Source organism: Ostrea edulis, chromosome 5 (genome assembly GCF_947568905.1).
Source record: "Ostrea edulis chromosome 5, xbOstEdul1.1, whole genome shotgun sequence".
Taxonomy (NCBI): domain Eukaryota; kingdom Metazoa; phylum Mollusca; class Bivalvia; order Ostreida; family Ostreidae; genus Ostrea; species Ostrea edulis.
Window position 1 is genome coordinate 47,312,933 of NC_079168.1, and position 13,784 is coordinate 47,326,716.

Here is a 13,784-nt window from a genome sequence, read left to right on the forward strand (position 1 = left end):
ATAAAAGATGTGTCATTCACTGGCTCATGTATCTTGAATAGCTATCCATGAAATAATATTCTGAAGTTATATTAAGCATATCTTAAATATTCTGAGTAAAACTCTACTGCATAATATATAGTCTTGCATTTACATTAATTGCTCTTAAGAAAACAGAGTTCTTCTTCATATCAAAGGGATGTGTTTATTCTTCAGTGAGCACAAATTCACTATTTCCCACCATCCAATGTTCCCGGAGGGGGGGGGGGGGGGGGTATTTGTCCTGTTAGGACAATTCTAGTTTATATCAAAAATGTATTGTATAAGTATAATGTACAGCCCTTGGATCTTATGTGCTTGGCCCATACTTAGGCTGTTCTGTATGATATCATAGGCAACTCTGCTGCAATGACCATTATGAAGAAAGTCCTGGAGCCACTTCAAAAAGTCCGATCTATTCCCTTGTCCCCAGGAGGAGGAGGGGCAGACATTGATATGTGGATACGTGCTGGAGTTCCAGGGGGAAGTATATTTACAGATGACAATAGATACTTCAAATTTCACCATACCAATGGTGAGTTTATAACTGGTATTAAAAACATAATAACCCGTACAGGTACATATATAAGAGAAGATAGATACTCATTTTTGGAACCAGTGTCTGAGAGAGAGAGTCATTAATTATTTGTAATATTCAAAAATAGATTATTATTATTATACCTCATACAGAAGATTTTATGAAAGAATTAATCTGACTGGTTCATTTAATCATGTGGCTGGTGAGCATGAGTATCGTGTTTACCTGTCATGAAAATTGTGTCCCACCTCTGCGGAACCCCTCTAGTATTTTCCATCTAATAGCATTGTCATGTCACAGTTCAGTCAGAACACCGTCACCATTTTTTACAAAAAATTACCGACGGAAATCTATTGCATGATAGTGAGGGGCATATGAAACTTTATTCACCCTCAAATAATTGTATCCCTTAAGGCGTTGTCAACAGGCTATACAATTTTTCTTGGGATGAATAAAGCTTCATATATTCATTTTCAAGAAATCTTTAGGTCAGTCTGCAGTATTTTAGAGTACAGCAGATAAATATTGGATATGGTTAATTGAAATCTGTCCAATTAGAGACATTTCCAGTTACCTAAGTGTAAATCAGTTTGACATTCCTTTGCGAGTCATAGGTCAAGGTTGCATGAGGATGTGCTCCTCTTTATGTGGCACTAGCTTGTTTAAGAAATGTCATTATTTCTGATGCACTAAAAGAAATAAAATTGCCCACATCAGAGAAATATATTCATATATCAAGGGAAGCACAATTGAACCATGCTTTCGAAAGTACTTTTTATGTGAGTACAATTTTTATTTCGACCAGATTTAACCCTGAACACCTCTTTAATGACATTTTCAGGAGACACTATGACAGTACAAGACCCAGTAGAAATGAATGTGTGTGCTGCCTTATGGACAGTGGTAGCTTACACTGTGGCTGATCTGGAAGACATGTTACCTAGAGGTTGAAGCCCCGCGAACTACAGAGAGTATTTTCCATCTTATTTTACTACATGAATTGTTATATTTGGAGTAAAAAGAAAATTCTCAGTACATGTATATGAATTGAACTTCTTTCAAATTGATTGAAAAAAAATGTTCTGAACAGTACAGATAGACCCATCACCAAACTTTCTATAGCATCTATCTCACTCATGTTTATGTTCCCCTGAAAAGCATAATAGTTTTGATATTTATTGAAACAATGTACATTGTATTTACATTTTTATACAGTATACATATTTTTAGATGAAAGAAAATCTGATATTTGCATTTTAGTACATGTAATACCCAGTTTTTAGTTCAGCTGTGTTAGAAAGACCCCTCTGAGTTCATTTGACAAGTTTGTCAGCTGTCTGTTTGTTGGGTCTGTTCTCACACAGAAAGCTACATGTATTTTGATTTGTTGTTTGTTACCTTTGTGAGAGATCAAACAGTTATTGGGGGCCATTATAGAACTATTCGAGTCCAGAATATATACTTTATAGGGATATACCTTGCATAGGAAATCTTTTCAGGTACAAATATGTTCAAATTGGCATCCAATGTGAATTTAGTTAATTGTTCAGATTATGGACTGCAAGTCTTTAGTGGGATCTCAATAGGGATCCAAGACTTTTTAGTGGATACAATGAGACTAAAAGATGCAAGCTTTACCCCAGGGCCATAATAGGGGTCAGGCATATGTGTGTAATATCTTCATTAAAAATCTTTTCAAGGGAACAACTATTCAAATTAATTTATGAGTATCTTTATATGATATAGGTTCATGCTTGTTAATTAATTTAAGAGTATCTTTATATGATATAGGTTCATGCTTGTTAATTAATTTAAGAGTATCTTTATATGATATAGGTTCATGCTTGTTAATTAATTTATGAGTATCTTTATATGATATAGGTTCATGCTTGGTAATTAATTTATGAGTATCTTTATGTAATATAGGTTTATGCTTGTTCAGTTTGTTGTGACTATTGACTCAATCTGTATTTACTGTATCAACAATGACCTAGCCAAGTGTTCATCATTTTGTAGTAATCAGTGGGTTATGGCATTTTGAACTTGCATTGCTTTATTTATTATACTTAACTTTTAGTTCTGTTTAGTGATATTATCTATTTGAACCCTGTATTATCAATTCTGCTTACTGTATACAGGGAAATTGTCATCCAGAATTATTTCCAGATTTAGATTCACTCAAAGCTTTTTAGCTCACCTGAACCGAAGGTTCAAGTGAGCTTTTCTGATCACATTTTGTCCGTCGACCGTCTGTAAACTTTTCACATTTTCGACTTCTTCTCCAGAACCACTGGGCCAAATTCAACCAAACTTGCCACAAAGCATCCTTGGGTGAAGGGGATTCAGATTTGTTCAAATGAAGGGCCATGCCCTTTTTCAAGGGGAGATAATTAAGAATGTGTGAAATTTTGGTGGCATCTTTTAAAAATCTTTTTCTCAAGAATCACTGGGCCAGAAAAGATGAAATTTATAGATAAGCTTTATTAGGTAGTGCAGATTCTAAATTGTTAAAATCATGGCCCCGGGGGGTTGGATGGGGCCACAATAGGGGATCAAAATTTTACATACAAATATATAGGAAAAATCTTCTCAAGAACCACTGATCCAGAAAAGCTGAGATTTATATGAAAGCTTCCTGATATAGTGCAGATTCTAAATTGTTAAAATCCTGGCCCCCGCGGGTAGAATGGGGCCACAATAGGGGATCAAAGTTTTACATACAAATATATAGGAAAAATCTTTAAAAATCTTCTTCTCAAGAACCACTGAGCCAGAAAAGCTGAGATTTATAAGAAAGCTTCCTGATATAGTGCAGATTCTAAATTGTTAACACCATGGCCCCCGGGGGTCAGATAGGGCCACAAGGGGGGATCAAAGTTTTACATACAAATATATAGGAAAAATCTTCTTCTCAAGAACCACTGAGCCAGAAAAGCTGAGATTTATATGAAAGCTTTCTGATATAGTGCAGATTCAGGTTTGTTCAAATCATGGTCCCCGGGGGTCGGATGGGGCCACAATAGGGGATCAAAGTTTTACATACAAATATATAGGGAACATCTTTAAAACTCTTCTTCTCAAGAACCACTGAGCCAGAAAAGCTGAGATTTACATGAAAGCTTTCTGACATAATGCAGATTCAAGTTTGTTGAAATCCTGGCCCCAGGGGGTCGGATGGGGCCACAATAGGGGATCAAAGTTTTGCATACAAATATATAGGGAACATCTTTAAAACTCTTCTTCTCAAGAACCACTGAGCCAGAAAAGCTGAGATTTACATGAAAGCTTTCTGACATAATGCAGATTCAAGTTTGTTGAAATCCTGGCCCCAGGGGGTCGGATGGGGCCACAATAGGGGATCAAAGTTTTACATACAAATATATAGGGACAATCTTTAAAAATCTTCTTCTCAAGAACCATTGGGCCAAAGAAGTTCACATTTACATGAAAGCTTCCTAACATAGTGCAGAGTTAAGTTTGTTCAAATTATGGCCCCCTGGGGTAGGATAGGGCCACAATAGGGGATCAAAGTTTTACATACAAATATATAGGGGAAATTCTTTAAAAATCTTCTTCTCAAGAACCAGAGCCAGAAAAGCTGATATTTACATGAAAGCTTTCTGACATAGTGCAGATTCAAGTTTGTTCAAATCATGGCCCCTGGGGGGTAGGATGGGGCCACAAAGGGGGGATCAAAGTTTTACATACAAATATATAGGAATAATCTTTAAAAATCTTCTTCTCAAGAACCATTGGGCCAAAGAAGTTCACATTTACATGAAAGCTTCCTAACATAGTGCAGAGTTAAGTTTGTTCAAATTATGGCCCCCTGGGGTAGGATAGGGCCACAATAGGGGATCAAAGTTTTACATACAAATATATAGGGGAAATTCTTTAAAAATCTTCTTCTCAAGAACCAGAGCCAGAAAAGCTGATATTTACATGAAAGCTTTCTGACATAGTGCAGATTCAAGTTTGTTCAAATCATGGCCCCTGGGGGGTAGGATGGGGCCACAAAGGGGGGATCAAAGTTTTACATACAAATATATAGGAATAATCTTTAAAAATCTTCTTCTCAAGAACCATTGGGCCAAAGAAGTTCACATTTACATGAAAGCTTTCTGACAGTGTAGATTCAAGTTTGCAAAAACTATGGCCTCCAGGGGTAGGTTGGGGCCATAATAAGGACTACGGTTTTACATGCAAATATATATGGAAAGTCTTCTGATATGGACCAAGGTGAGCGATGTGGCCCATGGACCTCTTGTTTTTTGTTGTTTTTTTGTAATCAGAACGATGAATAAATCTAAACTCATCCAATTTTAAACTTTAGTAAGAAGGGGGGAAAAAATAAAACTGGGCTGAAAACTTCCCAGTATTAGCAGTTTCATTGTCAAATAACTCAACTGGCACTGAAGACTGAAATGAGCTATATTATTGTCTCCCCTCTTCCAGGGGGGACATATTGTTTCTGTTCTTTCTGTCTGTCCATCCATCCTTCCGACTGTCATAAAATCTTGAGAACACTTCTCCTGTATGGCTTATCGGATAGATTTGAACTTTGTCCAATGCTTCATTGCCATTTGTAGCATGTTGGTAGGATGGGAGGATCCAAATTGTTATCTTTTAAGTTATAGTGGATCTAAGAGGGGTGGAGGATGTAAAATAGCTTGTGAACACTTGTCTTCCTATATGGCTTATTGGATAAATTTGAAACTCTGTACAATATGCTTCATTGCCATCTGTAGATGTGTATATTGGTGGGGCGGGAGGATCCAATTGTTATCTTTATGTATAGTGGATCTGAGGGGTGGAGGGTGTAAAATAGTTTGTGAACACTTCTCTTATACATGGCTTATCACAATTCATAATGTCAGTGTTCCTGCTCATGCTTTCTACTCCGTACCATGCAGTACATTAAGGGGAGGAGGTTTCAAATGGAGCACTTCCAGTTTGGGGAGACATTTGTTTTTCATAAAAACAATCTCCAGTCTGATCATAGTCTGTCTGTTATTTAGAAATAATGAAAATATTAAAAAGATATACTGTCATCTTCTCATTATCACTGGGGGTTTGGTGATTAGGATGCTTACTTCAAAACCAGGAGATCCGGATTTGATTTTTTTATCCTGCCAACCATGTTAAGCCCGAGATGTTTAAAATAAGTAGTGACCCTTTAGAAGGAATTAACAAACAGCATTAGAAGTGAAAGTCATATGTCATTTGAAACTGACCTTTAAAATGGAGATCCTGTGTCTTGGTAAATGTTGGCATGAAAAAGAACCCTCATTTTTATGACCTTTGGTGCCATGAATAGATCAAAATTTGTCTCTACATGAATGAAAATTTTTTGAATGGGGCATAACAAAAACAAAATCTCAAAGCACTGTGTCAAGTAATGACAAATCTTGTGATGTTCTATCAGATATTGACCCTTTGGACAAGAACAAGGCCACAACAGGGATTTAGAATTCTTTTTTGTTATATTATCAGGAAATCTTTGATATTATCTTTGTAGATTCAAATGTACTCAGAAAATTCCTCATCTTAGTAAGAAAGATAACTTGTTGCTTTGTAATCAATGAAGTCAATGAGCCTCTTATTATCAGTGCAGGTGGAGGGGGATGGTGATTTTTTATTTTGTTATACACTGATTGTTGATATGGTGTTAAACTTTGTGGATAAAGATCTGGTCAATTTTGATTATGCCAATAGCATGCATGTAGATTTGCTTGAAGTGAATGGTCATTTTACAATCTATCAAATGTACCTGTACTAGTTTTATCTTTTATATAACTTGTAATCATATCGAAATGTTTTTGGAGAAAATGTTGTATATTTTGTTTGTTAAATATATATTTTATTGAAGACTTATTGTTATTAAATTTATAATTCAAAAGAAATTTCAAAAATTATCTTGCAGAATAATAACTTTCTGCAAGGACTCTTAATACCCCTATGAGTTTATCCAGACTTAAGCATATTTAAACACCACTTTCTACAATCACTGCACTGCAATAGTAATGGACCAAATAGTAATCTTGGCCTTTTATGAATGATCTTTGTTGAGGGTCATGACATACAATGAGATAAAATTAGCCTTGGCTGAGGTATCTCCTGTGTTAAGTGCAGGTCTAGATGCCACTCTAGTGTACCTAGTCTGTATAATCTATGAATGTAGCATATTACTTCAGCATTATGATCTTGGGTCTCTCTAAAGATATTGTTTATACAAATATGTTCAATTTTTCCTCCTTGACCTTTTCACGGTGGCGAATCGCATGACCTATTACCCAGAAAAATGACCATGAAAGTCAACACAAGGGAAAATTGAAACAAATAAGTAACACCTTTATCAATAATGAATTGTCACATAACTTATATCAACATTTGAAGGATTTTCTCAGGAAGAAAGCTATACTAAAATGTTAGTTCTACGCGAGACAGAAGCAGAGAACATCGAGTTTTTTGTTTTCAGTCAAAAACTTTCCAACCGCCAAAAAACTTTCATTTTGTTGTCGACCCTAAGGTATCTTGTGTCATCATGTTCAATTACGGTTACACAACGAAGACCAAAGTCACAAGACAATGAGATCATCCACACTTTCAAATAATTTTGCTTTCAATGCCTGGAATGACTTTGAACATTAAATAGTAACTAGCAGCGCAATGAGATGTTGAAATGGTATCCAGACTATAACTTAAATTTTCATGCTTTGAGCAACTTTAACTTTAACTTTGCAGTGTTAATGCTGAAGACCTAAAATGTGTGCAACCTAGAATCAAGGTCATTTTACTAAGATCATAAGGAAATGAATACACTGAATAATTACATACAACCCATGCTTGTATTTACTTCACTTTTTATGATGTCTCCAGTGGTGTTAAAAGGTTCTTTGTCATGGAGATGTAACAAATGCCAATGTTAAAAATCAATATATGCACCCAGGGGTGCATAAGCCGAGTTGCATGGGATACATTGTAAAGTCAGGAATGATGTGGCATATTTATAATTGTGAAGAACTAATTTCAGTTTCAAACTTTTCAAGTTACTGTCCAGAAACCATATTTGTCTGAAGTTTTCAATCTATTTTTGGTCAGTGACTTTGACCTTTTTTCTCCAAAATCAATAGGGGCCTTGCTTTGCTGGTATCCAACAATATAACCAAGTTTAATTTGATTCAAATTAAAAAATTTCAAGTTATTCTCCGGAAACTAATTTTTTTTTGGAATTTTAAATCTATTTTCGGTCACTGTGACCTTGACCTTTGACCCATTTTCTCCAAAATCAATAGGGGTCTTCCTTACCTGGTACATAACAATATCTTTAAGTATCATTTGATTCGGATTTAAACTTTCTGAGTTATCATCTGGAAACCAAATTTTTCTGAAATTTTCATTCTATTTTCGGTCACTGTGACCTTGACCTTTGACAATTTTTCTCCAAAATCAATAGGGGTTTTCCTTACCTGGTACCCAACAATATATCAAAGTTTCATTTGATTAGATTGTAAACTTTTCGAGTTATCATCCGGAAACCAATTGTTGACGCCCAATCGCCCGCATCACCAAACCAATAGCAGAGTTCAACTTCATTGCAACTCGGCTAAAAATTGTATCAGGACTAACTAATCAGTCTTTGCTTACTTCACACTTTAATAATCAAGATCATGTTGCCAGGGTCAGAGTAATTAGGTTTTGAGATGTTGAAGTGACCTAGCTATTACTAGGTATAGGTACCGGTGCCCTTTGTTGGTGCACTGCTGCCCATAATATAAATATGTGTAATAATTTTGAGCTAATGTCATGTCACCAAACTCAAGGTTACAGGTTAAATCAAAGTTAACATGATCTAAATGTTCAATATGCTATCAACAAACACATGGCATCATGGAGTGTTGACCTGATTTTGTTGGAGATGGATATTGGTATATTGTTTTTAAATGAACTATTTTGTTGAAAGGTTAATCTTGATCTACAGGAAATGGATAGTGTAAATGTAGCAAATAAACAAAAGAACAGGTCTACTTTTCAGAGTTTGTTTATTAGATGTGCTATTTCATGATCAATACAAGTGAAATCATGAAGACTTCAAATTGCGAAATTTTCCTACGTAGTTATCGTATAATATAGGTTCCTTAAAGGTACCAGATAAATTGGACATTGAAAGTCGTAATAATTTGTTGTCATTTCTCTTCAGTTGGAAAGATACATAATTTTGTCCAGCTCTAGAAGTCATCCCAGATATATTCTCCACAGGAACCTCAAGTGTAGAATTCATAAAGAAAGGAGCAAATGTTTGGACCCTAACTTTCTTTCCACCTTTCAACAGCCACAAACTCCGCACACATTTGTAGCAAATCACACATATGACAGTTGGAATTCCAGCAGCTGAAAAAAAAAACATTTTCAATTACATCTTGAAAAATATTTGCTTTACATGTAGTTCACACCCTGTCACAAGAACTTGTATGTGGGAACTCTTGTACTAGCTGCCATTATGATGAAGAAAGCCAGTTTGAAAGAATGTACCATGTGACTTAAATAGAAGCTCAATTTGGGTGATAATAATGAAACTACTACACTAGTTTAGGCAGTACTGGATCATATCAGATAAAAACCAACAATATCATTTTATCTTTTTAAAATCTAGTATGTATTCATTTTTGTTGAATATGCAATCTTTACCCCAATATCAATCAAGGATTTCAAACAAATGCAAATATCCCCATCTATCAGAACATCAAAACCATGTAAAGAAACATTGATAACATTTATGTACCCACATCATTATGTAAACATTCATTTTCACCATAATTTTATTTTCTGTATTAAAACAATAAAAAATGAAATATTGTTTGATTCTTAGGCCTTTTAAATTAGTAGATTATCATCCAGGGTCACAAAAAATACGGGGCGGGCGGGAGGATTTTATTTTCTAATTTTAATTTCCCCGAGAAAAAAAATTAATGACAAAACGCATCACACAAAGTGTAATTAAGTTATTATTCAAAGAATCCTTGGTAGAAGATATAAAACCAACATTCTGTGACTCTAATCATTCACTCATGTCACTGGGAAGCAAGTATGTTTGAAATCGTAATTTTTGTGAAAATAGAAAAAATCGGAGCAGGCCCTTTTTTGAGGGCAGGCGGGGATGATAATCTATCAATTAATTTTAATTGGCCTTATAGTCATTCTATTCAAACCTTGTTTTGCGGTAATATGCCATCTTATAAAGAAAGTAATCATGTGCAAAAATTAATGTTTGTATTGGAACTTGTTTTTGTCTAGCATTAAATTATTACGTCCAAGTTCTTGCTAATGTATGATTTAACATTTAACATCCCACCCCATCCCACAAAATGCTTGATAAATTAGCCTGAATTGGAAATAAGTGTCTTGATTCATTTTTATTCTAGAAATGATATAATTATGTTAGAAATGAAATATCAAGCCTTTATGTGCCCATCATAAAACATTGATACATCATTCCGTTTTGTTTGTCATCCTTCACTTTTATCAGTGTATCGATCACTTAAATGTGTTTCTTTCAAAAATGTCAATGGTAGAGAGAAAACAGATTTCTCATTGTTTTTGATTCACAGCTCTCGACAGATTATTCATTTATAAATCAATTAATGGCAACAACGAAATTTTCATAAAATAATGCCTGTTATCCATTAATCAAAGTGTTCAGAAATACTAGGAATCTGAAAGACATGTATACTGAATGCTGTGGCCTTCAATTCAACATTTAGATATATTGACGACATTCATAGATCTATTAACAATAAAAACTTTCATTCGTATATCTATTCGATATATCCCTGCAAGCTCGAAATAAAAGACACCACAGCATTGTCCACTTCTGCTTCATTCTTGGATATTTTATTGACAGCAGATATTAACAGCAAACTAACAACTCAACTTTATGACAAACGGGATGATTTCAGCTCCTCCATTGTCAACTTCCCATATTTATGTAGCAATATTCCATTATCACCTGCATATGGTGTTATATAATCTCAACTGATTCGATACGCAAGAGCTTGTTCTGCGTATGGTCCGTTTTTAAATCAAGGCAAGCTAGTTAACAAACAAGTTGATGGTGCAGAAGTTTCAAGTTTCAACAGTCTCGTTTAAAGTCAGCATTTCACAAATTCTATGGTCGTTATAACGATCTAGTTTGCCAATACAACCTCTGTGTGACCGGTCAACGGGGAATTCCTATTCCTCCTAGGCACCTGATCCCATCTCTGGTGTGTCCAGGGGTCTATGTTTGCCCAACTATCTATTTTGTATTGCTTATGAGATTGATCACTGTTCATTATCTTCACCTTTCATACATGAAACAAGCAAAGTTTGTGACGCAAGAACACATAAGAATAAAAACATACTGACGATAGAAAATTGTGAACATATATGTAGACTGCCAGTCCTGAATAATGAAACCAAAATCCAAAATTATTAAATGAGATTGAAATGCAATAATTACCAAAGACTATGGATAAGGACATGAATCCTGTAAACCCTTTATTCTTCCAATACACAGAATCTCTCCATCCCTTTTCACCTTCCTCACTTTTAGGGGCTGAATTTCTCAACTGTATTCTAATTATGTCTGCTAAATTGAGAAAGAATATGAAACACAATATTCCAGTACATTTTAACATCAAATAAAACCGACTTCTCCCTTCGTCTTCAAATACTTCAGTGTCAATCACAACATCATGATCATATCGATTCTCCTGCTCCCATTCATCAAGCCAGTGTTGATCTGTGCGATATCTCCCTTTCTTGCTATGATAATCAACACTTGTGACACAGTAAATAGTACTGTTCGATTTGAGGAAATTCGGGACATTATATGGGTTCCTACTGTAAATCGACGAAGAAGCAAGTGCGATGTTGTTTCTTATCAACAACGAACGAAATGAATTGTTGAAAATCCTTGCAATTCCTGTCATCATTTCGTCTATTCTATTGTGCAGTTAAACAAGGAACAAAGCGAAATTAGATAATTTGGCCTACATGATTTTGTTACGGAACGTTCCCTTCACCTTGACCTTGCAATGATGGGCGCCAGTTAAATCAGTACCTGTTGATTTCGGCACCTGCATAGATTGTTACGAATTCGTTCTACAGTTTTTACTTGACCGTTTTAAGATGAAAAAAATGACAGAAAAGAGAAATACAAATAAACTAACATGTATTGGAACTTCAGTGAATCATATCCCAATCTTATTTTAAACCTCATGTCTGCTTTCATTTCACAAATTTTAGAAGTCACAATCATCCAGATACTATTTCAGTATATGTTACCTTATGCGAGTGATTGATCTCAAAAACAACAGTGGTCACCAATATGTGAAAGATACTCGGACAAGTGTCCAGTTTCCTCCGGGTACTCCGGTTTCCTCCCACACAAATGACCCCCTATAGCGCAAACATCCGCGCATCAAAGGACCCCATTGGAAGTAAACTTTCGAGCTTTCATGAGTTATACATTGGAAAGAAGCTTTCGAGCTTTCATGGGTTATCCTTGGTATTTATGTTTGTACATGTATTTATACCGAATAAACTTTTATTTATTTACTGTATATATTTAATCTGCATTTCCATGAAAGATGAAGGTAACGAACAGTGATCAATATCAAACTCCTAGAAGCAAAACAAAATAGAGAGTTGGGCAAACATGGACCCCTGGATATACCAGAGGTGGGATCAGGTGCCAGTCACACCCGTCGTAAGCCTTATATCTTGATCAGGTAAATGATCGTCGAGTTATCTGTAGTCAATATTAGTGTACGCCAAGAACGGCCCAACAATCAGCATGACAAGTCAGACAGCATTTGACCCAGTGATAGGTTGTATTGGAAAACTAGATTGTTATTCGACCATAGAATTGGCGAAATACTGACTTTAAACAAGACCGTTGAAACCCCTGCACCATGAACTTGTTTGTCTGCAGAGTATCCTGCCTCGATTTAATCCTAGGCACCTGAAGTATGGATATTAGTACTACCCCCCACCTTTTATGATAATTTTTTTTTTGTGGTAATAATTTCTCTGAAATGTGATCGTTTCACGCTTTTTGTAAGCTTTAGAGATTGGCCGCGCGCTAGCTTCTACTGATATAATAATTTATTATACCAGTAGAAGGTTTTAACAAACTTGAATCTGCACTATGTCAAGAAGCTTTCATGTAAGTGGCCCAGTGATTCTTCAGAAGATTTAATTATCCCCAATATATTTGTATGTAAAACTTTGATCCCCTATTGTGGCCACATCCTACTCCTTGGGGCCATGATTTTAACAAACTTTAATCTCCACTATGTCAGGAAGCTTTCATGTAAATTTGTACTTCTTTCCTAGTCCAATCGTTTTGAATCCGCACAATGTCAGGATGCTTTCATATAAATTTCTTCTTTCCTAGCCCAGCACTTGGTTTTTGAGAAGATTTTTCTTATATATTTGTAGATAAGACTTTGACCTCTTATTGTGGCCCTATCCTATCCCTGGGGACCATGATTTTAACAAAATTGAATCTGCTCTATGTCAGGAAACTTTCATGTAAATCTCAGCTTTTCTGGCCCAGTGTTTCTTCCTCAGATTTTAAAAGATTTTCCCTATATATATTTGTATGTAAAAATTTGACCCCCTATTGTGGCCCCATCCTACCCCCAGGGGTCGTGATTTTTAACAAACTTGAATCTGCACTATGTCAGGAAGATTTCATGTATATTTCAGCTCCTATGGCCCAGTTGTTCTCGAGAAGATATTTAAATGACCCCACCTCATTTTTTTTAGATCATCTCCCCTTCATTTGAGCTTGAAAGCCTTTCACCCAAAGATTCTTTGTGCCAAGTTTGATTGAAATTGGCCTAGTGGTTCTGAAGAAGATGAAAATGTGAAGTTTACGCAGACAACAAGTTTTGATCAGAAAAGCTCATTTGAGCCTTTGGCTCAGGTGAGCTAAAACTGTTGAAATAAGGAACTTTTATATGTTGAGTTACCTTGACGTTTCCAAAATGACCTTAGTCCAAAAGTCCTTGTCTCAAGGAACATTTGTGATCAATTATATCAATTCTAATTAAAAGTCAGACAGATGGACATGACAGCAATGTCCCAATATGCTCCCCCAAAATTTTTCTAAGAGCATAAAAATCCAGCTTCATTTCAATAACAGCGGGGCCATGGGTAGCCATAATTTGCAAGCATCCCC

At 35.5% G+C, this 13,784-nt stretch overlaps 2 protein-coding genes across 3 annotated transcripts in view; one reads left to right on the plus strand and one right to left on the minus strand.

Moving 5' to 3' along the window:
• The window catches only part of LOC125649944 (carboxypeptidase Q-like), a 27,100-nt gene extending 20,670 nt beyond the window's left edge, over positions 1–6,430 (plus strand). For both annotated transcript variants that reach the window (XM_048877816.2, XM_048877817.2), the window contains exons 13-14: positions 374–553; positions 1,398–6,430. In XM_048877816.2, coding sequence (XP_048733773.1) covers positions 374–553; positions 1,398–1,507 — 290 coding nt within the window. In that variant the 3' untranslated portion in view covers positions 1,508–6,430. The remainder of the gene's footprint in view (positions 1–373; positions 554–1,397) is intronic.
• Positions 6,431–8,581: 2,151 nt separating this feature from the next.
• LOC125649946 (uncharacterized) lies at positions 8,582–11,653 on the minus strand. The gene is made up of 2 exons (XM_048877821.2): positions 11,055–11,653; positions 8,582–8,947 (listed from the first exon to the last, which is right to left on the minus strand). Exons 1-2 carry the CDS (start codon positions 11,527–11,529, stop codon positions 8,637–8,639), a joined length of 786 nt encoding a protein of 261 aa, XP_048733778.1. The 5' UTR covers positions 11,530–11,653; the 3' UTR covers positions 8,582–8,636.
• Between the last annotated feature and the right edge of the window lie 2,131 nt (positions 11,654–13,784).

Bases quoted from the DNA above. Each gene is read 5' to 3' on its own strand.
- LOC125649946 (XM_048877821.2), bottom strand. From the start codon at position 11,529: ATGATGACAGGAATTGCAAGGATTTTCAACAATTCATTTCGTTCGTTG. The intron at 8,948-11,054 runs GTAATTATTGCA...TTTTTTTTTCAG, and splicing joins GTCCTTATCCATAGTCTTTG to CTGCTGGAATTCCAACTGTC.